The following is a 27,667-nucleotide window of genomic DNA, read 5'->3' as shown; positions in this document are numbered from 1 at the left end:
AGTGAGACTCCATATTTAAAAAAAAAAAAAAAAAAAATAGAAAACCCCCTCTCATCTCTCAGTCTGCTTAGTAGTCAGCTAGGTGCTGGGAGAACGAGAGTGCGGCCTCCTTGCAGAGGTTTGCTGCTTGTTTGTGTGGCATGTTTTCCTCAGGCATTCCCTTCCCTGGAACGCTTTGCTCCATCTACCCTGCATGTCTGTGCAGCCTTTCAGACTCAGCTTAGCTGTCATCTCTTCGGGAAACCATCTCTGACTCCCCAACTCTGGATGGGCCAAGTGTCTGTCCCCTCATTGTGAAACCACTGTCCATGTGACTGCCTCCTGCCAGAAGACAACAGATCATGCCCCAGTCATGTGGGCGCACCAGCCTCAGCCCAATCCAGGGTCATCAGCTGCTCAAAGTGGTATGTGAACGCAGACGGTGCCAGCGCAGGGAAAGCGCGGTGAGTGGAATCCACTCAGGTGCCTCTGGTGTGTGTTCATGCTTCTTAGTTCAGGCCAGAGAAGCAGAGCCAGGCATGCACTGGCCTCCAATGACTGCAACATGGCCAAGGCCAGGGCTCAGGGGGGGGTCTAATTGCTTTTCCTCCCCACCTCTGGCACCCTCGGGGCTGCCCACGTTGTACCCTTGTCCTGCCTGCCTCCACCATGAGTGGCGGCACTGCTGAGGGTTACCTGGGGGCACAAGCTGGCTGGCGGTCAAGTACTTCTTATCTGAGAACATGGCGGTCCAAAATTTAATCATGATGCTTATGTCTTCACGCAGCCGCTTCTCTCCTTGAGTAGGGAACTTTGGGGGACAGCTTCAAACAACCATAAGAGGACAAGGGCTGAGTGTCTGGAGTCTGGGACTAGAGGCCAGTCACACAAAGCAGTGAGAGGTGATGTAAACAGTTTCTTAATGACAAAAGGTCAGCCCAAAGCCAGTCATTAGCAAGGATGAACTGGCCCACTCCCATGGGAAGGTGTGGTGGCTGAGGAGCCCTCTTGTGCCCTCCTCCCTCACTGCCCAGAGCGGCCCCTACAGGTTTCCGCTGAAGCTGTGCTGTGGCAGATCACGGCAATGAAGCTGCACGTATACAATAGCACAGTCTGTGTGTGCAGAGCCCCAGGCAGTGGGTGTTTGCAATTCTTCATGCAATAAGCCTTCACATTAACAGGGAAATTAAATGGACACACTTAATCTCCTAAATCAGTTGAACTGAGGGAAAATTTGCCTACATCTTGTTGGGAGGCTAGCTGTCAGTAACGGGACGCAGACAAAGGGCTGAAGGGTATTTAAATCCAGAGGGGCCAGGGCTACTGAAGGAGGAGGCCGGTGAGCACAACTGGGCAACTGTGTACTTGTGTGAGTGACTTCCTGGGGGTCTGGGGTGATGGAGCACTCGGAGGGGCTGGGCCATCTCTGGCCGCGGCACAGCACATCTCGGGGGAGTACCTGAAGTAGTCAAAGGCGGTGGAGTAGATCTTCTCCCGAAGCACGTTGCGGATGGTTGCATTTGGAACCACGTCGGCGTGCAGGAGGGACAGCCCCAGGGTCAGCAGCCTGTGAGGGAGCCGGGGACCGGTCAGAGCAGGACTCTGGACTCTCTTCCCTGCCCTTCCAGGAACAGCTCACGGAAATGTGTTCCCTGTCTACAGAAGTACTGTGACACACACAACCCCATGACACACTGCACACACCAGGGGCCGTATGCTCCCCAAAAAGAGGGCCCTCACTTGAAGCGGGGCCCGATGGCCGCCACGTGCCGGTTCATGCTCCCCTTGGCCCCGCCGATGTTCAGGGACATGGAGCGCTGTAGCAGGCTGGAGAAGATCTCCACCTGGTCAGAGCTGCAGTACTTGGCAATCTCAAACCGCTGCACCAGGAACTGAGCAAGAAGAGAAAAATGCTGTGGTAGTGGGGCTGAGCCAGCCAACCCTGGGGCTGCAGAGACAGCTGAGGAGGGGCTCTGGGCTGACTGGCTGGGCTTGCTGGAGGCTGGAACAGTCACCCCCACCCCTAGGTCTGGCCATCTAAAAACTTGCAGGCCCGGGCTTGGCTACCCCTGCCCCAGGAGCACTCCTGTCCCCCCAGGTGGAGCACCACAGAGCCTTAGTGGGACACATACGTCAATCCAGATGTAGTGGGGGGTCACTTCGGGGGGACAGGGTTTGGGCTGACTTGCTTCCGAGGCAGCCAGGGGGTCTGCTTCCTTTATCTCAGCAGAAAACAGGCCAAACTTCTGCTCCACTGTCATGTGCCAGGCCCCTGCCATCTCCCGCATGAACTGCAGGTATAGAAGAAATGTTAGCTCCTCTGTGAAGCACAAAAACATGTTTTCTCTAATTAAAAAAGGTACATGCTCACTGAGTAAGATTTAGAAACCAAGAAAAGTATGAAGAAAAAATCAAGATCACCTATAGTCCCACATCCCGGGGTCATGGGTGTCAGTGTTTGGTGTATTTCCTCCAGCCTCTTGAGGCTGCATTCTATTATTCCCAGTTCATGGTGTGGACGTTGCAGGGTGTGAGGTGGCAGCACCTGGAATGTGCCTGATGCCCTGATAGGCACTGGGCAGGTGACACTTCTCTACAACTCTGAGGACCCTCCATGGCTGTGAGCGGGGAGACACCTGTACGGGCTACTGAGCTGGCATGGGCCGGACAGGGTTCTGAATTCAGAGCCTGGCTTTTCCTCTCCACCCCACACAGATCCTACCCAATGCCTTCATCCTGCTAACCAAACCAGAAACAGCCCAAGGAGCCAAAGGGAGTCTGCAGCCACCATGGCCAGGCCTGGGAGCCCAGGGTCAGGCTGCTCCCATGACCCAGCCATGCTCAGCCAGGTCCCCACTCCATGGGGAGGCATGAGGGGTGACCAGAGGGAGCAGCATGGTGCCCAGGAGACACCTAGGTGCTGGAGAGAGTAAGAGGTGTGGCTCCCACATGGGAAGCCCCTACAATTTCTGGGTTGGAGATCAAGAAAAAGCATCTGGCATTTGGCCATAGATGATTTCTATCCCTCTGTTGTCCTAGCAATACCAGCTGCTGCAAGGGCTTCAGATGCCTGTGCAGAGGTAGCGAGGACTAGCAGAATACACACCGCAGCTCCCTCCCCAGTATCCATCCTCTCCCTTCTTCCTGATCGGGTGGATCAGGGTGGCCATGTGACCAGTCATAGGGCTCTCAGCCAGGCTCCCTGCTGGCTGGGGTGGCCACTGTTCTACTGGCAACTCTAATAAGCCAAAGAGAGCAAACTGGGCAAGGCCCTGGGAACGTGTGCCAGGGTGAGCTTCGTAAGGTCAAGGCAGCTGGTCTCTGACTTTTACACTCTGCCCTTGTCTTCCTTCCTACTGGGAGGCATAAAAGCCATCTGGAGATTGTGAGGGGAGAGACAAAGGCCACATAAGCCCAGGATGGCCAGGAGCCGATGGGATCCTGGGGCGGGGCTACACTGCTCCGTCTGCTGCTTCCCTCTAAGCTGCCCATGGCGTGAGGACTCCTGGGGGACAAGGCACTACAGGCTGCTTTCTGTTTCCTACAGACCGATGTAAGTCTTATGGAAGCAAACAAGGGAGAAAAAGAAAAAAAATGGGGGGAGTGAACTGCCAGGGACAAGAAGCCATAGCAGAGCCACACTCCCACCTATTTGTTAAACAACCACATCCTGGTGGCTGCCTCTGTGCCAGGGCCTTGTGGGCTCTGGGCATGGCACCGTGAATGAAGACAAACATGACCCCACAGTCTATGGCGGGGACCACAGACAACAAGAAATAAGCTACATGCACTGAGAAATGCAGCAGTGAGAGCGGGCATGTGTGTGACAGTTAGACCAGGCGGCCAGGGAGAGCACCAGCAAGGAGGGGACACCTGAGACAAGCCCTGGAGGAGATGCAGGAGTGAGGCGTGAGGCACGGCCGTCTGAGGGAATGCACGACACAGTCTATAGTGGGAGCAGCCCAGGAGGGCAGCTTCAAAAGTGAAGCTGAAGGGATGTGCTGAGAATCATCTGTGTGAAGTGTACGCAGGACCCCCAGCATGCCTACAGCACAGCAAGTGGGGGGAGGAGAGGGGATGGAAGTTAAGCGGGAAAGGGGCTTGGAGGTCACAGAAACAAGCCTGCCTTCCAGTCTGTGGTGGGGTTCTGATTCTCCCATGGCTCGCTCCAACTACATGTGGAGAAGGGCAAGATGCCTGAGGGTGGGGAGCAAGAGGCCAGGCCAGGGGGCAGCAGATAGGATGCTGGGACTTGTCAGATCCTGGATGAACCTCAAAGGTGAAGCTGATGGGATATACTTAGAGTCATGTGTGGGAAGTGCACGAGGGAGTCAAAGACGTCTGAGCAGAGGGAAGGACCTCGCTGGCATCTGGAGTGAAGGGAAGGACCTCGCTGGCATCTAGAGTGAAGAAGGGAGGAAACTCGCTGGCATCTAGATTGAAGGGAGGAAACTCGCTGGCATCTAGAGTGAAGAAGGGAGGGACCTCAATGGCCTCTACAATGAAGGGGTGTCTGGAGCTGCGGCTGGACCCATTAGTTGAAGCTGCTAATCAGCTGACCATCTAGGCTGTGGACCAAGTCACTGAAGGGATGCACCTGAACTGGGGTGACTGCGCTAGGTAAGCAGCAGAGCTGGCCAGATTGCCCATGCAGGGAGGAGGGGCCCTGGGGCATGCCCATGCTGAGAAGGCCTTGAGCTCAAGAAGTTCCCTTTATTCCGGAGGATGAAAGGGCTACAAAAATTACAAAGGCCCTAAGTACCTGGGAAGGGCGGTTAGGCTCCCACAACAGCTGCTTATGAGACCCAGAGCTCTGAGGGAGGCTGTGAGAAGCTTTCCCTGAGCTGATCTCTCCTCCTACCACCTGGGACCTGCTAGTGATGTCCATATTCCATCTGCCCTGCTCCTAGGGGTCTCTAGGGGCGAATCCAACCCACTCCTATCTGAGGATCAGACAGGGAGGCCAGAGGTTCAAGGGCACCTGGACTAAGGAAGTGGAGATGAGAGGATGGATCTGGGCTCCAGAGCCCCAGGTACAATGTGAGCACGGACACATGGTCAGGAACAACCCCCTGCCCTGTGAAATGGGAACAGCTGCAGCCCCTACTCTTAAGAACCACCAAGGTCTGAGGTTGAAGCAGCATGTGGAATGGAATCCTGACCACAGCAGCACTGTGTCCCGACAGTCACAATTTGTGGTGAAACCAGGGCTTCCAGAAGACCCTGAGAGAAGGGCATACTTGTCCTCTCCTGGAAAGTGAAGAGTCCTACCAAGAGATAATGTGTAGCAGGTGTGTGCAGGCAGGTAGGCACACTGGGCCCACACAGGGAGTGAGTGTGGTTAAGACTCAGGATCGGGTTCCTCCTGAGCCCAGAGGAGGACAGCGTCAGGGTGTAGGGGAAACTGCAACAGTCAGCCTAGACCCAAAGGCCTGGGTTAGATGGACAGGAGAGTGATATACAAAGCCCTGCTCAAGCCCAGCACATGGCAGGACCAGAGAAAATTATCAGTTACTAGTGCAGCTCACATGCACTTATTTTGGGTCATGAATTTAAGTACCAAACAATATCATGAATCTTTCCCCTCTCAGTGACATGAAGGCTCCAGACCCCTGTAAGGAGGCCAGGCTCCCCACTGTGCCCACGCTGAGATGCAAAAAGCAAGTCTGACAGCTCTTCATCCCCTCGGGAATGCAAGAAAAGACATTAATGATTCAGTGATCGCCTCTGAAGTTGGGCTGATTCTTATTTCATTATACTCACACCTTCCACCTTTTCCATCGAATATACGTTGTATACATTGCTTATATATTTTTCTACTACAAAAGTATACATTTCTTTTATAGTATAAAAAATTTAAAGCTGGGCGCGGTGGCTCAGGTCTGTAATCCCAGCATTTTGGGAGGCTGAGGCGGGTGAATCACGAGGTCAAGAGATTGAGACCGTCCTGGTCAACATGATGAAACCCCGTCTTTACTAAAAATACAAAACAGGGCGTGGTGGCTCACGCCTGTAATCCCAGCACTTTGGGAGGCCGAGGTGGGTGGATCATGAGGTCAAGAGATCGAGACCATCCTGGTCAACATAGTGAAACCCCCGTCTCTACTAAAAATACAAAAAAAAATTAGCTGGGCATGGTGGCGCGTGCCTGTAATCCCAGCTACTCAGGAGGCTGAGGCAGGAGAATTGCCCGAACCCAGGAGGCGGAGGTTGCGGTGAGCCGAGATCGCGCCATTGCACTCCAGCCTGGGTAACAAGAGCGAAACTCTGTTTCAAAAAAAAACCAAAACAAAACATTAGCTGGGCATGGTGGCATGTGCCTGTAATCCCAGCTACTCAGGAGGCTGAGGCAAGAGAATTGCCTGAACCCAGTAGGCGGAGGTTGCGGTGAGCCGAGATCGCGCCAGTGTACTCCAGCCTGGGTAACAAGAGCGAAACTCCGTCTCAAAAAAAAAAAAAAAATTTTAAAAAGCCCTCACCCTGGGCACTGTGGGACCTGTACAAGCCAGGTCCTTCTGAAAGTAGAGACAGGGAGTGAGGACCTGAATGAACACATGCTGCTGGGGCCACTGCCAGGTGTGAGTGTGAGTGGGTGGAAAAGCCTGGCACAGGCCAAGGGACCTCAGGCCAGCTGAGTCACTGGAGATGGCAGGGGCAGGAAGTACAGGTTGGACTCCAAAAGAACCCAAATGAAACAGTAATCTGTTTGGCATAAAAATCCCTTCGGGCTGGGTTCGGTGGCTCATGCATGTAATCCCAGTACTTTGGGAGGCCAAGGTGGGTAGATCACAAGGTTAGGAGTCTGAGACCAGCCTGAACAACATGGAGAAATCCCATCTCTACTAAAAATACAAAAATTAGCCAGGCGTGGTGGTGAGTGCCTGTAATCCCAGCTACTTGGGGGGCTGAGGCAGGAGAACTGCTTGAATCCAGGAGGCGGAGGCTGTAGTGAGCCAAGATCGTGCTACCGCACGCACTCAACAGAGTGAGACTCTGTCTCAAAAAAAAAAAACAAAAACAAGGCTGCGCGTAGTGGCTCACACCTGTAATCCAAGCACTTTGGAGGACAAGGTGGGTGGATCACTTGAGGTCGGGAGTTCAAGAATAGCCTGACCAACATGGTGAAACCCTGTCTTAAAGAAAAAACAAAAACAAAAACAAAAACAAAATCCCTTCCCAATTTTGTTTAAAAAAAAAAAAAAAAAAAAAAGAAGTGGGTTAAAAAGCAGGAAGAACCCACACTTCCTGCCAAGACTAGCTCCTGAGCGGGAGGAGCCACCAGACATAAGACATCTCAGCTAGGCATATTGGCACACGCCTCTAGTCCTAGCTACTGGGTCGGAAGGCTGAGGCAGAAAGATCACTTGAGCTCAGGAATTTGAGGTCAGCCTGGGCAATATAGCGAGACTGTGTCTCCAAAAAATAAAAAATAAAAATAAATAAATAAAAATAAAGACCTCCTTCTCTCTGGGAAAATAAACAGCAGTCCTCCTCAACTGCTAGTTTTATCTAAATATACAATGTCCAGTATAGAAGTAAAAGCTTTCAAACAGTAAGGAAAAAAGATCAAAAGAAATGGACCCACAGATGACTCAAATACAAGAGACCACATATGATATTAAAATAATTACAATAAATTTGCTCAAAGATTTATAAGAAACAATTGAAAGAATGGGTGTAAGTAAGACAATCTCAGCAGAAAATGCAAACTATAAAAAAGAATTACATGGCTGGGTGTGGTGGCTCACGCCTGTAATCTCAGGACTTTGGGTGGCTGAGGTAGGTGGATTACCTGAGGTCAGGAGTCCAAGACCAGCCTGGCCAACATGATGAAACCCTGTCTCTACAAAAATATAAAAATGAGCTGGGCATGATGGCACATGCCTGTAATCTCAGCTACTTGGGAGGCTGAGGCGGGAGAATCACTTGAACCCAAGAGGTGGAAGTTGCAGTGAGCCAAGATCATGCCATTGCACTCCAGCCCGGGGGAAGAGAGTGAGATTCCATCTCAAAAAACAAACAAACAGACAAACAAACAAACAAAAAAACAGAAATCCTAGATCTGGAATTGTTTTTCTTATTTTCAAATTACATTAATATTTGTTTCATTTTCTAGATTTGAGAATTGTTATCTGAAATAAAACATACATAAGATGGTTTTATAGCAGAATGAATAAGACAGAAGAAAAGAACAGTGAACAGGTATATAGATTTTAAAAAAAAATTAACCAAATGAAAGAATGAGAAAAACCCTGAAAAACTGACAAAGACTACAGAGAATGCTGACAATCTCAAAATCATCTCAATACCAAGTCATCTCAAAAGAAGAGACAAAGAAAATGAGGTTAAAAAAAAAATAAAGAAATATTGACCTTAAGGGCCTAGAAAGTAAATAGGAAAAGAGAGAGAGAGAAAAAGACAAAGTTGGCCTAAAAGTTTCCAAGTTCGATGGAAATTCTAAATCCCTAAAATTAAGGTCAATGAATTCCAACAGGATAAATATACTGGAAATCACACACAGCCAAACTGCTGAAAATGAAAGATAAAGAGAAACATCCTATGAGCAGCCAAAAGCAAAACAATAACATACACAGTTATCCCTTGGTATCCTTAGGGGAACTGGTTCCAGGATGTGGAACCCAAGGAGAAGGAAGGCCGGCTGTACCGAGAAAAAGATTGTTGACTTCTCTCCAGAAACAATGCAAGCTAATAGATAACGGAAAATATATCTGAAATGCTAAAAACAATAAAACAAAAAACTATCAACCTAGAATCCTGGCCTAGGAAAAATAAACCATATGCATCAAAAATGAAGGTGAACTAAAATGAGAATTTCCAGCAGACCTGCATTACTGGAAATGTTGAAGAAAATTACTTGGCAGAAGAGATCACAGGAAGACTGGAAGATTTTGAGTGATGAAAAACATCTGGATAAATTTATAATGCTATAACAAAGCCTCTTCTTAATTTCTTTGTGAGACTTTTGACTTTTTTTGAACAAAAACAACATTATAAGGTCTAATGCATATAGCAGTAAAATATGAAAACAAGACACAAGGGATTGGAGGGAGAAATTGGGTGTCATAATGGCAGTGAGCGTCTACAATGGCAGTGGTACACAGCTGTCTCTGCAGAATCCTCTCCCTGGCAAGAACCATAACTGCTGTGCCTGCTCCAGTTGTCATTTACTGACAGCCCATTAGGATGCAGGTACTATTGTTATGATTCCCACCACACAAGGGGAGGAGCCCTGCCCAGGAGTCGGAGCCCTGCAGGCTGAAGTGCTGAGTTTCCCAGGCCCTTATGCACATCTGTGATGGGAACAGGATGGCCAGGCAGAGGACCCGGCACGCTGCTGACTCCACAGGTGTCCCCCTGACTAGATAACCTCTCCTAGGCACCCAGTGGACCAAAATGTTTCCTAAGAACACTGAAAGGTGTGATTGACACAAACCCCACAAGGTTATAAAATATCAGGCAAATGTGAGGTATTATCATCACTGCCACTGCCTCCAGCCTGGAACATTTTAATTCTACTTCGGAAATATTCCAGCTTTCCTGAGGGAACAAGAAAATCAAAATCCCTCTTTTTGACCACTCATTTTAACTGATCCTAAGAAACACAGAAAGAAAACATGTCAAATTCCCTACTAACCTGAAAATTAACAGGATCTTTGAAAAATATTACTTGTTCTTAAGTGTTCACCTAATCAGCTGAAAGGTGAGTATAACCTTCCTTGTGGAACCCCTGCAGTAGCAACTTCAGAAATACAGATGTAGGGAAAGGGAGCTGATCCCAGTATTATTTTTTCTTTTTTATCATAACCATAGCTTTTGCCTCACTGTAGGTGATTCCAAGATTAGGTCAAGAAAAACGTCCTGTGGACAAACACAACTGCTCTCAAATCAGATTCCAAGTTAACAGGTATTCAAAAAGCTCGATCTTCCAATTTCAGTAGGGAAATGGCTCCCCCTAGGGAGATTTTGGGAGATAACAGCTTCTAGGCACCAGTGGGATGCTGTTAACATATATTCAGTTTTCTCTGACTGTCAGGTACAATAATAGAATCTATAAGGAGACTGAGGCTTGAGAGGGTGAGGGGCTTGCCCAGTGTCTCCATGCTTGGTGGTGGCGGCACCAGGGAAGCCTCTTCCCATCTCTTATCCCATCCCATCCTCAGTGCCAGCTGGAGGTCAGGGTCCTACCGGCACTTCCACTCCATCCTTGCCGGCCAGCAGCCACTCCCAGCAGGCCAGGGCTGTCTCCATGCCATGCTCGTTGAACATCCGGAGGGGACCCCAGCACAGATGATGAAGGAGCTGTGGGTCACAATCTGGAACCGAACAAACATCAGTCAGAGGATTCCAACAATGGCCGAACCCCAAAACAGCTTCCCCAGGTCAATGAGAGTTCACCAGTTGGGGACGATGGCCTTTTATTGACTTTCCACTCATGAGAGATACTCCTCTATTTGGGGGAGCTCCAGCTGCTTCTCCGGTCAGGACTCCAGCTGACTATGGGTCAAGGCCAGCATTCATTTAGAAACGAGCCCAGAATTCCACGGTGCTTCCGTGAGTTACCTTTGCTGCTAATAAGCATTGCAGTCAGCTTGAACATGGCCTGCGTGTAGTGCTGAGGGTGACTGCGGTCTAAAGCTGAATGTAGATCCTGGACCATCATTTTGTTCAGGTCAGACATCTGGCCTGTGGTGCCTGAGAACCGAATCATTCCATATACCTGCAAAAACATTCTCATCAGCAACTAAGCATAGAATCCAGGCAAGGTGAGTGAGGTCCTGGAAGCCACTTGACCATACTTGTAGTGGCACTGGTGGATGCCTCACTGCCCCAAAGTGGAGTTCATGCATGCAGAGAGGCAGGCTCATTTCACTGATGCTACTACTGATCACAGCTTTTTTCTATAAGAACGGCTCCTCTAAAAATGCACGTTAGTGGTGCCACCACTGCAGATGTTCCCCAAAGGCGGGAACCTTGTCCCTCATCTTTGTACCTAGCACTGAGCCTGGGGTCTGACCCACTGTGGGACTGCATGAACGTGAGCTGGACAAACACATTTCCTTAAGACTCAATGAATGACTCAAACAACAACATCAGCCTCACTATTATTATTATTTTTTTTTGAGAGGGACTCTTGTTCTGTTGCTCAGGCTGGAGTGCAGTGGCATTATCTTGGCTTACCACAACCTCTGCCTCCTGGGTTCAAGCGATCCTCCCACCTCAGCCTCCCGAATAGCTGGATTACAGGCATGCACCACCACTCCTGGCTGATTTTTGTATTTTAGTAGAGACGGGGTTTCACCATGTTGGCCAGGCTGGTCTTGAACTACTGAATTCAAGTAATCTGACTGCCTTGGCCTCCCAAAGTGCTGGGATTACAGGCATGGGCCACCAAGCCCAGCCTTTATTATTATTATTAATAATTTCTTTCTTTGAGACAGAGTCTTGCTCTGTTGCCCAGGCTGGAGTGCAGTGGTACGATCATAGTTCACTGCATTCTCGAATTCCTAGGCTCAGGCGAGTCTCCTGCCTTGGCCCCCTGCAAGGTGCTGAGCCACTGTGCTTGACCAACCTACTTATTTTTAAAGTAAAATATAACTTTTTTGTTATATTTTACTTTAAAAATAAACATACAAGGAACATACAAGTGACAGAGTGCTTGGACGGAGTAGGCTTCCACTCAGACCAGACCACTGATGAACTTTCAAAGTTGTCAGGGAGCTTAGAAAAGGTGTCGACTAATATACACCATGGAATACTATGCAGCCATAAAAAATGATGAGCTTGTGTCCTTTGTAGGGATATGGATGAACCTGGAAACCATCATTCTCAGCAAACTGACACAAGAACAAAAAATCAAACACCACATGTTCTCACTCATAGGCAGGTGTTGAACAATGAGAACACATGGACACAGGGAAGGGACCATCACACACTGAAGTCTGTTGCGGGGGGACTGGGGAGGGACAGTGGGGGGTAGGGAGTTGGGGAGGGATAACATGGGGAGAAATGCCAGATATAGGTGATGGGGATGGAGGCACCAAAGCACACTGCTATGTATGTACCTATGCAACAACCCTGCATGTTCTTCATATGTACCCCAAACCCTAAAGTATATTAAAAAAAAAGGTGTAGACCAGCTTCTGAGTTGGAGGAGGAAATGGAGGCCCAGAGATGTGATGCCGCTGGTCAGGCTGGAATAAACTGTGGTGTGGTGGGTAAAAGCCTACGATGTGGAGTTGGAAGATGTGGTGCCACACTCCACTTGTGTCACGTTGGCAGGTTACTTAATCTTGGGAGCCTCCATTTATCTGTACAACTGGAATACTACTACTTACGTATCACCAAGTGTCCAAGTGTCTGTGGCACATAAATGTTTGTTACTGCTTTTAAAAAAGGCCAAAAAAATTAAAAAGTTTCACTCAGTGCAGGCAGAGTGTACCCAGAGTCATCCTCTTGTGGAGGAAGTAAGTAACTGTTCATAAACACTCTGGAATGTGAAAGGAGTTCCAGGCCCCTATCTCCTTTAAAGCCTCCTAAACTATGTGAATTCCACATCACCCAGGCCCTTTGTCATTTTCCACTAGGAGGTGGCCAACAGGCGTCCAAACAAGAGGACACTTTAAAGGACCTAGGACACAGGACAAAAGAGAAGAGAAAAGAAGAGAAGAGAAGAGAGAAGAGAGGAGAGAGGAGAGATGTACCTCGCCTGCATAGCGGTTGCGCAAATTCAGGGATGCCATGAAATTGGAGTAGTCTTTCTTCACACAGGCCGGGCGCTCAGTTAGCTGAGTTGCCTATAGACAAAGAACCATTATGTTAGACTATGGCAACACTATCCTTTTCTCATGTTTACCATGGTGAAGCCTAAACCCAACTAAGAAGTCACATATGCATCTGGGGGTTACCAGTAATAAAAATCTTCACTGCTGCCAAGTTAATAAAGCAAAATATTTTAGGACACCCAGCAGTTTGATATGTCCCATAAGAAATTTTAAAAAATTATAGAAGAAATGTCTCTGGAAGGCAGTTTGTGCTACTGGTGAATAGGCCTTTGCAAGAGAAAGAATCACTAGACTGAGAGTAACTGTCACCTGCGATGGAAATGCCATGAAAGCGTTCACAGCTGTCTCCTTGAGAGTTGTGTGTGTGGTTTATAAATGTCACTTACAGAAGGTAAAGGGGCTGAAGGGGAAAGCCAAGGCCAGCAGGATCTTAAACATCTGCTGGCTGCTCCTGTCTAGTTGGAGGAGACAGAACAGGGCACACCTTGAATACAAAGGCAACCCATAGAATGGGAGAAAAAATATTCGTAAACTACCACCCAGCCCCTCCCCGCTTCCAGCCACTTCCTCTGCTTCAGCTTCAGCCTCCCAGCCCCAGGCCTCAGTGACCCGGCTTCCTATCCCAGGCTGGCTGCTGTGCCACACCTTTCACTGCAGAGTACAGCATGCATTGAAAAGGACCTCCTTTCACATTTCCCTTCTGCATTAGTACTAACGGGAAAAGTGAGCTTCTCAACTGATGGAGTTTAGAGGGAATTTTTGTTGTTGTTGCTGGGGACATGGTGTGGAGAAAGAGGACCAGAAGAAAATACAGATGTTGGGAACATCAAAATACAAGAACAAAAATACATGATTTTTCTTATGAAATTATTAAACTGGTTTATTTAAAAAAATAGATCACGTAAAAGGTCTTTAAATTTTCGGGAAACAAAGTGGTCTTTGGCACCAAGCAGGACTGCATTAGAGCTTGAGTGATACTGATCAGCTGTGAGACCCTGGGAAGTCAATGTCTCCGAACCTAAATGTGCTCACCTGTAAAGTGGGCATAAGAGTGGCCCACTCACATGTCGTTACAGGTTCAATGTAAAGACACATACAACATCCTGGCATGGCAAACAACACCTGGTGGTGCTCTCATCGACAGCTGTTGCAGGAGTGACCTGCCCTGCACAGGAGTGCTGACGCAGTTATTCGGTCCTACTGGCCTAAATCACGCTTCTGAAACTGCCCTCCAGAGACCACTCTTCCCCTCGGAATGCTGTACTGAGGTGCGATGTCAGTCAGGGGCGGTGGGAGCTGCCCTCTCCCTGTGCTTTCCAGGGCAGGGTACCTGAGGATCTCTAGCACAACCAATAATTGAACACAAGAAAAAAGTACCCTTTCCTGTTTGCCCCAGAAAGGGCAACCTGACAGACCAATAGGGTGACTCTAGTTAACCTTCATCGATGGACTGGGCGCGGTGGCTCATGCCTGTAATCCCAGCACTTTGGAAGGCTGAGGCAGGTGGATCACTTGAGGTCAGAAGTTCAAGACCAGCCTGGCCAACATGGTGAAACCCCATCTCTACTAAAAAGACAAAAATTAGCCAGGTGCGTTGGTGCACGCCTGTAGTCCCAGCTACTCAGGAGGTTGAGGCAGGGGAGTAGCTTGAACCAGGGAGGCGGAGGATGCAGTGAGCTGAGATTGCTCCACTGCACTCCAGCCTGGGCAACAGAGAATGACTCTGTCTAAAACAAACAAACGAAAAACTGGTGGGAATAATTCCGATGTTTCCAATGTAATGCAAGGTTAAGTATTTAAGGAGATGGATATCCCAATTGCCCTGATTCAATTTTATGAATGTACCAAAGTATCATAAGTCCTCCCAAAATATGTGCACCTAATATGTATCAATAAAGAATTCCTAAAAATTAAAAATAAAGTTAGAGAAAACCTAACCTAAATTTTCTGGGGAAAAAGAACAAAATCTTTCAGGCAAAACAGATCTCTCACAGGTCAAGCCTAGAAAAGGCCTACAAATGGGAACAAGTATTCTATTTTATATAATAAAGCATTGCTCCTACCATCCCAAAAAAGGAAAAGGCTTATGACTGTCACAGACACTTTCAGTCTATGAGTTCCGCCTCTGGTCTCTGTGGCCTCTCAGTGGCAGAGACACCCAGGTCAGCATACTAATACCCGGTGCCCCGTCAGAGCAGGAGGCCAGGGGCGGGCGGCCCTGCAGTTGCAGGCTGGACCCAGCTCGACTATGTTTGCTGGGCTAGTATCTTCAGAGGTAGTGCAGTGACCCTGAGGGAAGTGCCCTGATAGCCAAATGAGGCGAGAAGACACTAGCCTTCTCTAGCACAGCCTCAGTCCCTCTCTCCTGCCTGTGTCCCAGGGAAGGCCTGTCATCCTTCCTCCTGGGTGCTCAGCCTCTGCACCTCCACATATCACATCCAACGCCCCATTCAGAGAGAGATGGGAAGCACACATGGCCAGCCTCTAGATCCAGATTAACCAACAGAATCCCTGCGACCAGCCCTAGTCACATGGCCAGGCAGAATGGCCTGCTTTAACTCTATTTAACAATTTAACTCAGAAAGTACTGCTGTGTGAACCCTCTGTCCTCTAGATTAATCTCTAGCTGAACAAGAAGCTGAAGGCATTCATGTGCGATTCAGCACCTGCAGACAACATAATTGTTCAGGCGTCCAGTGCACACTCCAGGTAAGTGCAACTGTGGCATCGCACCAGCAGAGCTATTTCCATCCTCTTGGATGGGGACACTCATTGACATACCAAGCACTGATCCCCATAAATCCATATAGTGGAAAAAAAAAAAAAAGGCACAATAACGAAACATTCATTTCATCGGCCACCTCTTCTTTTAGGCCAGGGTGTGGCTTATATGACTACCATTGTCAACAGACATCCAGAGCACCCAGCACGGACTCGCTGAGTGTTACGAAAGTGAGAGCTGAGCTTTAGGCCTTCCCCTGCACTGTGGCTCCCATGGCCTAAGGGGGTCACTGCTCTGTAGAAGGCTCGCACATACCCCGAGAGTTGTGTTCTGCTTGTTGTAGCCAGCAAAGTGAAGGATGCTCTCAGTGGCCATGGCCAGCCCCGTGTGCTGGGACAGTCCCGACACCCAGTTCTGATGTTTATTCAGATATTCCTGAAATAGGAAAAACACATGGGGTTTCATTTATTTATCTAATTTTTTTAGAGGTAGGGTCTCACTCTGTCACCTAAGCTGGAGTGTGGTGACATGATCATGGGTCACTGCAGCCTCGACCTCTTAGGCTCAAACCATCCTCCCACCTCAGCTTCCCAAGTGGCTCAGACTACAGGTGCATACCACTATGCCCAGCTAATTTTTTAACTTTTGTAGAGATGGTATCTCACTATATTTCTCAGGTTGGTCTTGAATTCCTGGCTGAAGCAATCTTCCTGCCTCAGCATCCCAAAATGTCAGGATTACAGGCATGAGCCAATGTGCCTGGCCTTGCTATTTCAGCTGTGAGACCCAGGGAAGTCAATGTCTCTGAACCTCAATGTGCTCATTTGTAAAGTGGGCATAAGAGTGGCCCTCTCACATGTTACAGGTTCAATGTAATAACATTTTTATTTAAAGCAGAAAATAAAACTATAAATTAAGGTGTTGGCTAATGGACCAAACACTGGGTTTCTGTCCTGGATCTGCCCCTCCCTAACTAGCTGTGGGACTGTCAGTAAGTCCAAGTCCCTATCTGACCAGCTACTACTCATGTGACGGAGGACGAGGCTGATTCCCTGAGTGGCTGTCATGCCGTCACTGCGGTGTTGCACCGTCTACAGGGGAGGGCCACTTATACTACAGGTGTCAAGTTGGGGGTGAGGGAGCCTAAATTTGTTGAGCATCTGCTGTAGTAGCCACCAGGCAAATAAGCTACAGAGCCTTGGCCCTGTGGTCAACAGGCAGGCAGCATGGTGTGGAGCCTCAGTTCTCCTAATGTAGCATCCTGGCAGCCCAGGTGGGTGAGCTGGATTGCAGGAACAAAGAACACCTGTATCTACCTGGCCACCCAGTGGGAGAAGGGTGCTGGGGCAAAGAGACACCGGGCAGAGCCCAGAGGTGTGAGGAAGGCCTCCTGCTCTGGGGACCACAGGGGACTCAGCACTGCAGGAGTACCAAGGACAAGGGGTGAGAGGGTGGGGACAAGCCTGGGCCAGACGCAGGACAGGCAGGAAAGGCCTCCAGGGCCATGCAAAGGTGTTTATAGGTGTGAACCAACTAATTCCCCAAAGAAAAATGTACAGGGAGTATGTACATGCAGAATTGTCTCAACGGGTTCGGGAGCTCTTGGAGCCCCAGAAATTCATCTTGAACACCATGGTGATGAAGAGTGACTAATGATCAAGTTTAAAAGTGAAGCACACTGACCAGATATGCTATTAAAACCTGACTACTCTGGTGGGTGGAGGAGAGGGCAGATTCGGGGAAGGGGAAGGCTGAGGCTGGGCATGAAGGGTGGGGAATAAGTGCACTGCAGGGGAAGTGGAAGGGTAGGCCTGGGGCACACCAAGGGGACACCTGGCAGAAAGACCAAGACCACTTCAAGCCTTTTCACTTCCCATTTCCTTCTTAGGCCAGGCCTGTCTGAGACAATAAAAAGCTCTGTCATCTGCTTTTTTATCCACTTAAACTTTCTAGGCAATAAAGGGGTCCTCCTCTCTTCAGACGACAGCCTTGGGACCTGAGGCCCTTTTGCTGTAAATGAACAAAGGGAAATCAGACATTTCTTGCCACAGCTCCCAGGGTCTTGGAGCAGGCTGCTCTATCCTTCCTGGATTCCACAACAGAAATACTTTTGAACCTGTTTCATCTTTAAAGTGCTGCCAAGGTCAACTTCATGAGCTCCTCTCAGCATACCCACTCTCTGCTAACACAGATTCCTTCTAGTGGTATTTTTCTCATCTTTGATTCCTTTTAAGGCAACTCTTTCCTCTCATACCCTGTGGCATTACATGGTTTACCTCACAGCCATCTGTGTTTGCCAGCCAGTGTTTTTGTCCGAAAGACTCCCATGTACCTACATGTGCAGCTTATGTGGAGCTACTGGGGTACAAATTCCCAACTTTGCCTCTGCTTGGGCAGGCCCCAGTCTTTGAGCGTAGGTGCCAGCAATGCACTTGGCCCTTAGAGATGCTGCCATCTGGCAGCCTCCCACACCCCCACACAGCCCTTGCTCTCTTGTGAGCAGCCCCCAGGTCCTGCCACAGACCTAGCACATCACCTGGTGTGAGGCGTTGGTTGCCCTCCTCGTGCCCTGGCCAGCACTCACTCCACAGGCACTCCTAAGAAGCAGACTCTGAGGCATCTATTATTCTCAGGTCCTAGACTGACATTTTCAGTCTCCATTCACATTAGTGCTGTTTGCATTTTGAGTTCTCCATGTCTCTGTAAAGCTCTTTGGAGAGCTTGAAGGAGCTTACAGAGATTGCCTTTTGATGGTTTCAAGAAAGTACCTGCAGGTGGGACTTGGTGACAGTAGGTGCCCACTTCATGGCCTCCTGCAGGATCATCCCACAGCGTGCAGCGAAGTCCTTCACAATGCTCTGGAAGAGAGTGAAGCTGGTTCTCAATAACCCAAGGTCAGTTCATCTGAGCTGCTGTAGTGACTCTCATGGGCTGAACTGCATACCCACAAATCCCTATGCTGTGCCTTCACTGACACCAGTACCTCAGAGTGGAACTCATTTGGAGACAGGGCTTTAAAGAGGTGATTCAATTAAAAGGCTGATAAGGTAGGTCCTGATCCAGTCTGGCCACTGTCCTTCCCTACGTATGTGGAAAGGAAATCTGGACACACCGAAACACTGGGGTGGAGGGGAGGAGGGTGCGCACAGAGGGAAGACCATGGAAGGACACAGGGAGAAGGCTGCCATTCACAAGCCAAGGAGAGAGGTCTCCGCAGAAACCAGCTCTGCTGACGCTTTGATCTTACACTTCAGCCCTCAGAACTGTAAGATAATGAATGTTTGTCCTTTAAAAGCTGCCCAGTTTGTTGTCTTTTGCTACAGCAGCCCAGCAGCACAGTCACTAAGTTTGAACCTCAAGGCCCCTGGGGCCAGGAATCCCACACACACTGTAGTCTGCAATTCCTGTACAAGATTTGTGGCAGAATCTACATCAATAGCATGTCACAAGGCCGTTGTGCAACTTGTGTCCTGGGTCTGGAACTGGATGGAAGGGTAGGCTCTAGGTGGCAAAATCCTTTTTGGTGCTACACCACAATGTAGGAAACTCCCCATTGAGAGCTGGTCTGGCTGGGAGGTCCTGAGGCTGGACATGACCCATTCCAGGCTGAAGGAGCTGTAAGCTGAGCTTCGGTCTTGCCGCAATGAGGGCTCTAAGTCAGACCCAGTCGGGGAGAGGAGAGACACAGTACATCCTCCTCTTTTGGAGTGATTTATTCTGCCCATTTCCTCATAGTATAGCACAAGTCAAAGCTATGTTTCCCCTATTACCACAATAACAAAATGTGAGCGCACCTCAGAGAAGTGAAGGCTACCTGAAAATCACACTTGTGTGATGCAGACTCGAGAGGCTTAAACTGGCTGGTAGCTGAAGACCTCTTTGGCAGCTAAACTGAGAACACAGCTGAGAGTCAACATGGCTGAAGTGGGAGAGCTGGGCTTAGAAGACAGAGCAGCCTGGGGGCAACCAGCTCCCCTTGCACACAGTGGGGCCTGGCAATGGCTCAGTCTGCTCACTGGGGAATGGGGCTAGCACCACCCACACCTCAAATTGCTGGGGACTGGGTGAGCTCATGCAGGTCGGCCACCTGGTGAACATACTCAAACTATGGTAAAGATGGCCTTTAATGCAGGGGATCGCGTCAGGCCTACCTCGCGGGCCTCATATGTGTCAGGAACCGTGATCCGGTAGGGGGCGTCGGGGATGTCATAGTAAGGCTGGTCCTTGTGAATATCCTGCAAGCACAGCGAAACTCCCTCTTCCAAACTGCCTTCCCCAAGTTGTCACTAGCAAGCACATGGGCCACCCTTCCCGTCACCTGCCTGTCTGTGACAGGCCTCCACACTTACTGCAAAACACCAGCTGGATTTAGGCCCCCTCACCCCAAACTGTGGTATTAATTAGGCTCAGGCTTATTGTCAGAGGAGTATGCCACAACACAGGGTAGACAGGGCTGGCAGGGTGGTGGTAGTGGTGGTGGTGTTTGGGCCCTGGGTCTCCTGGGGATACTCACAGCGCTCAGTGACAGTGACAGGGTCTGCAGGATGTCCAGCATGGTCTTCAGCACAGTCCCGCTCCAGAGCAAGTGGGGAAACCTGCACAGAACTGGCTCTCAGGACTAAGCCAAACCTCCAAGGAAGGTCTGCTTCTAGGAGGCCCCCTCAGCCACCAGCCCGAGCCCACACCTGCTGCAGGCCAGCTGAAGGTGGAGGTTGGGAGGCCTTTGAGGCCGGATCACTGCAGCAAGGTGGGCAGTGCCCAGTGAGAAAGGCTCCTGAAGCTCCTGCCAGCCCCACTCCTTAGGGCCAGACACATCCCAAGCGACCGGCCATAAACCTGAAACCAACTGCCTTGGTTATGCGCTGGCCAGGACACCCCTCACTTCCCAAAGCAATCCTCTTAGTTTTTGACCAGGGCTTTCCATTATTTCTCACATAATGGAGAAAACAACAGTATCTACCTGACACCTGGGGTAAGACAGACCATGGGCTTCTATGGCCCAAGGGATGAAGGAGCAGTGTCTCTGCACAGCTGTGACCCACCAGTGGCCCATCGCTCAGGAGGCCCAGCTCAGACACGCACCACGTGTGTGTTGGACTCATTCTCATAACCCCTGGCTGGCTCCTGACCACCCTTGACAGCCATGCTTCCTGGACCAGGCACACAGCGTCTGCGACAGGCTCCAGAACAGCTGGATACCTCTGGGAAGCTGCAGGCAGCCTCCGTGTGGGTGTTTTGCTGCCTTTGGCCTTCTCACCTTGGAGAAGCTGGCCCAGCCCACCTCTGCGAGTCCTCATCAGTGTGGGGACATGTCCCAGCAGGGTCTGTTTTGGCTCCCAGCATGAAGAGTGTATAGCAGAGAAGGGTCTATGTGGGCTTTTGTTCCTGAGAAGCCTAAAGATGCTGATTCTACCAGGGGACCTCTAGCTGGGCCCTGGGCTAGAAGATGTGCGCCAGGTCTTGCTAGGGTGGGTGGGATTGAGAGACAGAGGGATGTGGCACCCAGCATACATGTTGTAAGTAACATCGATAGCTCAGAATGAACAGAAGTTTCTGGACCAAAATTCGGACTCTGCAGCAAACTCACTTACACTGGAAGGCGGCTACATCACCCTTAAGAGTTTTCATTCTGACTCCATTTTTTCCCAGGCTAATGATATAAGGAGGATTTTTCCTGGCATTTGAAATCACAGAAGTTTATACACATATACACAAAACATTAGCAGGAAAATGAGCTTACTTATCCACCAGACCAGATAGATACTTGTCTGCCACCCTCCTTATTCTCTTGTGGATGTGGTTGAAGTTCACCAACAGAAACTGAGCGTGCCGCTCCAGTTCCTCCTCATTCTCCTTTGTCTTGGCCTAGAGATATAAAAGAGACAGGTACAGCAGTGCCCCAGATGCCTCCACCAGACAAGCATTCATGCTGGAGAGGCTTACTTTATCTGCCATCATGTTCAGGAAGGCATCGAATACTTTGTCTGCGACTGCAATCACACACTGCATCATCCCTGAAACGAGATGGTTTCCATGGATCAGGTGCAGCAAGAGAGAGAGAATTCTAGCAACTTTCAATCATTTTCTTGTGAAATGATTTTAGACTTACAGAAAGTAGCAAAAATAGCACAGAGCTCCCATATACCCTTCAACCAGCTTCCCTGGATTTTAACATCTGCAATAACCAGGCTGATGTGTCAAAATTGAGTCAGACACTGACATAATCCTATTACCTAAACTTTAGACTTTGTCTGGATTTCCCCATGTCTCCCACACATGCCCCTCTTCTGTTCCAGCATCCAACCCAGGACACCAGGTAGCATTTAATCTCTGTGGATTGGGTTGGGCATGGTGGCTCAAACCTGTAATCCCAGCACTTTGAGAGCCTGAGGTGGGGCAGATCACCTCAGGTTGGGAGTTTGAGACCAGCCTGACCAACATGGAGAAACACCGTCTCTACTAAAAATACAAAATTAGCCAGGCATGGTGGCACATGACTATAATCCCAGCTATTTGGGAGGATGAAGCAGGAGAATCGCTTGAACCTAGGAGGTGGAGGTTTCAGTGAGTCAAGATGGCGCCACTGTACTCCAGCCTGGGCAAGAAGAGAGAAACTCTATCTCAAAAACAAACAAGGCCGGACGCGGTGGCTCAAGCCTGTAATCCCAGCACTTCGGGAGGCGGAGGCGGGTGGATCACGAGGTCAAGAGATCGAGACCATCCTGGCCAACATGGTGAAACCCCGTCTCTACTAAAAATACAAAACATTAGCTGGGCATGGTGGCACATGCCTGTAATCCAAGCTACTCAGGAGGCTGAGGCAGGAGAATTGCCTGAACCCAGGAGGCGGAGGTTGCGGTGAGCCGAGATCGCGCCATTGCACTCCAGCCTGGGTAACAAGAGCGAAACTCTGTCTCAAAACAAACAAACAAACAAACAAACAAACCAACCAACCAAACAAAAAACTCTTGTCTTCTCCTCCCCTCCAATCTGTGATGACTCCTCAGTCTGTCAATGTCTTTTATGATTTTGACACTTTTGAAGAACAGTTACTTTGTTGAATGTCTCCTAATGTAGGTTTGTCTGATGTTTGCCCGTGATCAGACTAGGGTTATGGGATTTGGGGGAGAACTTTATAGTGTATGTGCTCTTTCTGCATCACACAAAGGGTACCTGGTAACAGTATCTCTTATTACTGGTGAGGCTAACCTTGACCACTTGGTTTGAGTTACTGTTTTTCTCTTTTTCTATTTTTTTTTTTTGAGACAGGGTCTCACTTTGGTACCCAGGATGGAGTACAATGGTGAGATCATAACTCAGCTGCAACCTTGAACTCCCAGGCTCAAGGGATCCTCCCACCTCAGCCTCCCTGGTGGCTGGGATTACAGATGCACAACACCGTGTCCAGCTAATTTGTTATTTTTTGTAGAGCCTATGGTAGTCCAGGCTGTCTCAAACTCCTGGGTAAGCAATCCTTCTGCCTTGGCCTCCCAAAGTGCTGGGATTACAGGTGTGAGCCATAACACCTGTCCCCCTTTCTCTATTCTTTAGAAGCAAGTCACTAAGTACAGCTCACATTCAGGGCCAAGGAATTAAGTGCTACCTCCTGAAGGACATTTGTGGATGAAAATTATAGCCACCAGAGCAACTGACATTTTGGAAAAGATACTTTGAAGTTATGCAGAGAGCATGTTTCTCTTTTAAGATTTTGCCCATTCACTTTTGTATCCATGAATGAACTGTGCCTGCAGTAGTTACTTTAGTTGTCACAGAAATTTTTTATTTCCCTCATTCTTTCTACTTTAAAAAAATTTTTGGCCAGGCATGGTGGCTCACACCTGTAACTGAAAGGCTGAGGTGGGAGGATCACAAGGTCAGGAGTTTGAGACCAGCCTGGCCAGCATGGTGAAACCCTCTCTCTACTAAAAATACAAAAATTAGCCTGGTGTGGTGGCGCACACCTGTAATTCCAGCTACTCGGGAGGCTGAGGCAGGAGAATCCCTTGACCCCAGGAATCAGAAATTGCAGTGAGCCGGGATTGTGCCATTGCACTCCAGCCTGAGTGACAGAATGAGACTCTGTCTCAAAAAAAAAAAAATTATTTTTCAGAGACAGGGTCTCACTTTGTTGCCTAGGCTGGTCTCAAACTCCTGGGCTCAAGTGCTCCTCCTGCCTTGGACTCCCAAAATGCTAAGATTATAGGCATGAGCCACCATGCCCAGCCCCTTCCGTTTTTATTAATACTAATTAGAATTCTGTAAGGAAGGGTCAGCCTCTTTCCCCATTTTTTATTTATTCGACAGTCTAATAATTACAAACTCATGGATGTTTATTTATTTGTTGGGTTATAATCCAATACTATATATTCTGTTTAAATCATTCCAGCTTTGGCCACTGGGAGCTCTCTCAGGTTGGCTCCTGTGTTATTTGGAGAGGCCCCATGTCTTCTTTGCTTTTGTTCTTCTTTCTTGGCATATCCTTACTTTCTGGTGCAACAAGGTACCCAGGCTCATCCTGTACAGGCCTCCCTAGAAGCAACCATTTCTCCATGGAACCCTGGTTCCTTTTATTGGAGAATACTATTTAGAAACCAAGATCTGAGCACTGAGTATGCTCATTGTTACAGTGGTGCCAAGCAGGCTGTAAAAGGCAACAGAATGGGCCAGGTGCAGTGGCTCATGCCTGTAATCCCAGCACTTTGGGAGGCCGAGATAGGGGGATCACTTGGGGCCAGGTGTTCAAGACCAGCCTGGCCAACATGGCGAAACCCTGTCTCTAGTAAAAACAAAAATTAGCTGGGTGTGGTGGTGCACAACTGTAATCCCAGCTACTTGGGAGGCTGAAGCACGAGAATCACGTGAGCCTAGGAGGTGGAGGCTGCAGTGAGCTGAGACTGTGCCACTACACTCTACGCTGGGCGACAGAGCAAGACACTGACTCAAAAACAAAAACAAATAGAAAAAGGCAACAGAACACAGTGATCATCACAATACAGATAAAGAAACTATAAGTGTGATCTTGGTCAACTGCAACCTCTGCTTCCTGGGTTCAAAGGATTACAGGTACCTGCCACCATGCCTTGCTTTGTATTTTTGGTAGAGATGGGGTTTCACCATGTTGGCCAAGCTGGTCTCGAACTCCTGACCTCAAGTGATCTGCCCACCTCAACCTCCCAAAGTGCTGGGATTACAGGCATAAGCCACTGCACCTGGTCTTTTTCTTCCTTTTGTGTCCTGTGGTCTTGTCTGAGAAATGTGCTACGTCCTCAAGTTTCCTAAAGATTGGCAGTTTCTTTCTTTTTTTTTTTTTTTTTTTTTTTTTTGAGACGGAGTTTCGCTCTTGTTACCCAGGCTGGAGTGCAATGGCGCGATCTCGGCTCACTGCAACCTCCGCCTCCTGGGTTCAGGCAATTCTCCTGCCTCAGCCTCCGGAGTAGCTGGGATTACAGGCACGCACCACCATGCCCAACTAATTTTTTGCACCTTTAGTAGAGACGGGGTTTCACCATGTTGACCAGGATGGTCTCGATCTCTTGACCTCGTGATCCACCCGCCTCGGCCTCCCAAAGTGCTGGGATTACAGGCTTGAGCCACCGCGCCCGGCGCAAGATTGGCAGTTTCAATTTTTTTGTTGCTTACTCTCTCTCCTAGAACCAAAGAATTGCAGGGTGGGTCAACTGTCCAACCCATAGTCCACATGCAGTCCAGGATGGCTTTGAATGTGGCCCAACACAAATTCATAAACTTTCTTAAAACATTATGAGATTTTTTAAAAAATGATTTTTGTTTATTCTTTTCTTTTCTTTCTTTTTTCTTTTTTTTTTTTTTTTTTTAGCTCATCAGGTATTGTTAATGTTAGTGTATTTTATGTGTGGTCCAAGACAATTCTTTTCCTTCCAATGTGGCCCAGGGAAGTCGAAAAATTGGACACTGCTGGTCTAGCACAAAACTTAACACAAAATCTGCTGCTACATGGACAAATGCCAGGTAGATGGATGAGGGGAAAAGATCAACGAACAGCTCAACCAGAACTTGAAAGCATGTCACTTATAACCCCTAGTGGTCCTGGGGCATGTGTGTGAGACCCTCTGAGTGTGGCCCCTGTCCCACCCTGTGACATCCCTCTGGAAGAGGCTTCTCTGTAGAAACTGCCTGCCTGCACATTCCATCCCTCGCCTCAAAAAATGGGATCCTTGATCACCCCAATCCTTCCCTCACTGCCAACAGGGGGAGCTTCCAGAACCCTCACACTGTCTTTCCTTGCCAACTCCACTGGCTCCCAGCTGCAAAATTAATTCATGCACCTAACTTCCCGACTGTTGTACAGCAGTGTGAAGTGCTCTGCAAAGGGCTTACTAGAAGAGTTTTACTTGACGCAGTATCTCAGAGCCCCTGGGGCATTTGTTTGTTTGTTTGTTTGTTTTGGGGGATGGAGTTTCTATCTCGTCATCCAGGCTGGAATGCAATGGCGCAATCTCAGCTCATTGCAACCTCTGCCTCCTGGGTTCAAGTGATTCTCCAGCCTTGCCTCTTGAGTGGCTGGCTGGGATTACAGGTTCCCACCACCATGCCTGGCTAATTTTGTATTTTTATTAGAGACGGGGCCTTACCATTTTGGCCAGGCTCGTCTCAAACTCCTGACTTCAGGTGATCAACCCGCCTCAGCTTCCCAAAGTGCTGAGATTACAGACAGGAGCCATGGTGCTGACTTGTTTGTTTTTTTAGAGACAGGGTCTTGTTCTGTCACCCAGGCTGGAGTGCAGTGGTGAGATGCTGGCTCACTTCAACCCTGATCTGGGCTCAAGGGATCCCCTTGCCTCAGCCTCCAGACTAGCCAGGATGACAGGCATGTGCCACCACATCCGCTAATTATATTTTTTGTAGAGACGGGGGATTGCTATGTAGCCCAGGTTGGTCTTAAACTCTTGGCCTCAGGTAATCAACTTGCCTCAGCCTCCCAAAGTATTGGGATTACAGGCGTCAGTCACTGTGCCTGGCCTGGGGTGATCTTTTAAAAAAATATTTCTTCAAGCATTGATTTTTTTTTTTTTTGAGACAGAGTCTCACTCTGTCACAAAGGCTATATTGCTGAGGCACAATCTTGCTCACTGCAACCTCTGCCTCCCAGATTCAAATGATTCTCCTGCCTCAGCCTCCTGAGTAGCTGGGATCACAGGCATGCACTACGACGCTCGGCTAATTTTTGTATTTTTAGTAGATACAGGGTTTCACCACGTTGGCCGGGCTGGTTTTGAACTCCTGACCTCAGGTGATTCACCCACCTCGGCCTCCCAAAGTGTTGGGATTACAGGCGTGAGCCACTGTGCCCGGCCTGATTTTTCACCAAAAGGAAAAATGGTACAAGAAGTATCTGGAAATAATTTCTCCATAGGCAAGAATGAGTTGATAGATTCACCAACGTACCAATGGCTTCTGGTGTGGAAAGGACTACAGACTGCTAGTTGTACTTCACTAATGCTAAATTTGTCAATCTCAAGAATTCATCAATAAGCATACTTCAAAGAATTTATTCACACAGTCAAAATATGTGGATTCTCCCCAATTCCCTTGAATATTTAGACATGATTTCAATGTAATTACAAATTATCAAATTATTCTAAGCATTTAATTAAAACTTAGGTCTAATATTTCAGCATCTTTCAAATTTTTAAGATTTTAAACACTTTATAAATCAGACTTCTTAGTGCCCTTACACTAAAACTGGCCAAAAAGTGCTTATTCTCAGTATTTAACTTTTTCCTTTGTTGTCTCTATTTTAATATACCTTTTTATTGGCTAAATACATTTTTGTAAAACTCTATTTAATGTTAGCCTTTTGTAATTAAAAAAAAATTTAGGCATAATTTGCATATAATAAAACCCACAGTTCTTTTTTTTTTTTTTTTTTTTTTGAGACGGAGTTTCGCTCTTGTTACCCAGGCTGGAGGGCAATGGCGCGATCTTGGCTCACCGCAACCTCCGCCTCCTGGGTTCAGGCAGTTCTCCTGCCTCAGCCTCCTGAGTAGCTGGGATTACAGGCACGCGCCACCATGCCCAGCTAATTTTTTGTATTTTTAGTAGAGACGGGGTTTCACTATGTTGACCGGGATGGTCTCGATCTCTTGACCTTGTGATCCACCCGCCTCGGCCTCCCTAAGTGCTG

At 48.6% G+C, this 27,667-nt stretch overlaps 1 protein-coding gene across 1 annotated transcript in view; it reads right to left on the bottom strand.

The window, feature by feature from the left end:
* The window catches only part of PI4KA (phosphatidylinositol 4-kinase alpha), a 151,077-nt gene that overhangs the window by 24,688 nt on the left and 98,722 nt on the right, over nt 1-27,667 (bottom strand). Inside the window, exons 24-36 of the mRNA XM_010330469.3 lie at nt 21,448-21,518; nt 21,245-21,369; nt 20,018-20,099; nt 19,656-19,739; nt 18,273-18,362; nt 15,820-15,939; nt 12,702-12,794; nt 10,561-10,717; nt 10,186-10,313; nt 2,112-2,270; nt 1,720-1,871; nt 1,439-1,546; nt 676-803 (exon numbers count right to left, since the gene is read on the bottom strand). Coding sequence (XP_010328771.2) covers nt 676-803; nt 1,439-1,546; nt 1,720-1,871; nt 2,112-2,270; nt 10,186-10,313; nt 10,561-10,717; nt 12,702-12,794; nt 15,820-15,939; nt 18,273-18,362; nt 19,656-19,739; nt 20,018-20,099; nt 21,245-21,369; nt 21,448-21,518 — 1,497 coding nt within the window. The remainder of the gene's footprint in view (nt 1-675; nt 804-1,438; nt 1,547-1,719; nt 1,872-2,111; nt 2,271-10,185; nt 10,314-10,560; nt 10,718-12,701; nt 12,795-15,819; nt 15,940-18,272; nt 18,363-19,655; nt 19,740-20,017; nt 20,100-21,244; nt 21,370-21,447; nt 21,519-27,667) is intronic.

Source organism: Saimiri boliviensis, chromosome 21 (genome assembly GCF_048565385.1).
Source record: "Saimiri boliviensis isolate mSaiBol1 chromosome 21, mSaiBol1.pri, whole genome shotgun sequence".
Classification (NCBI taxonomy): domain Eukaryota; kingdom Metazoa; phylum Chordata; class Mammalia; order Primates; family Cebidae; genus Saimiri; species Saimiri boliviensis.
This window is presented reverse-complemented; position numbering and strand designations above follow the sequence as displayed.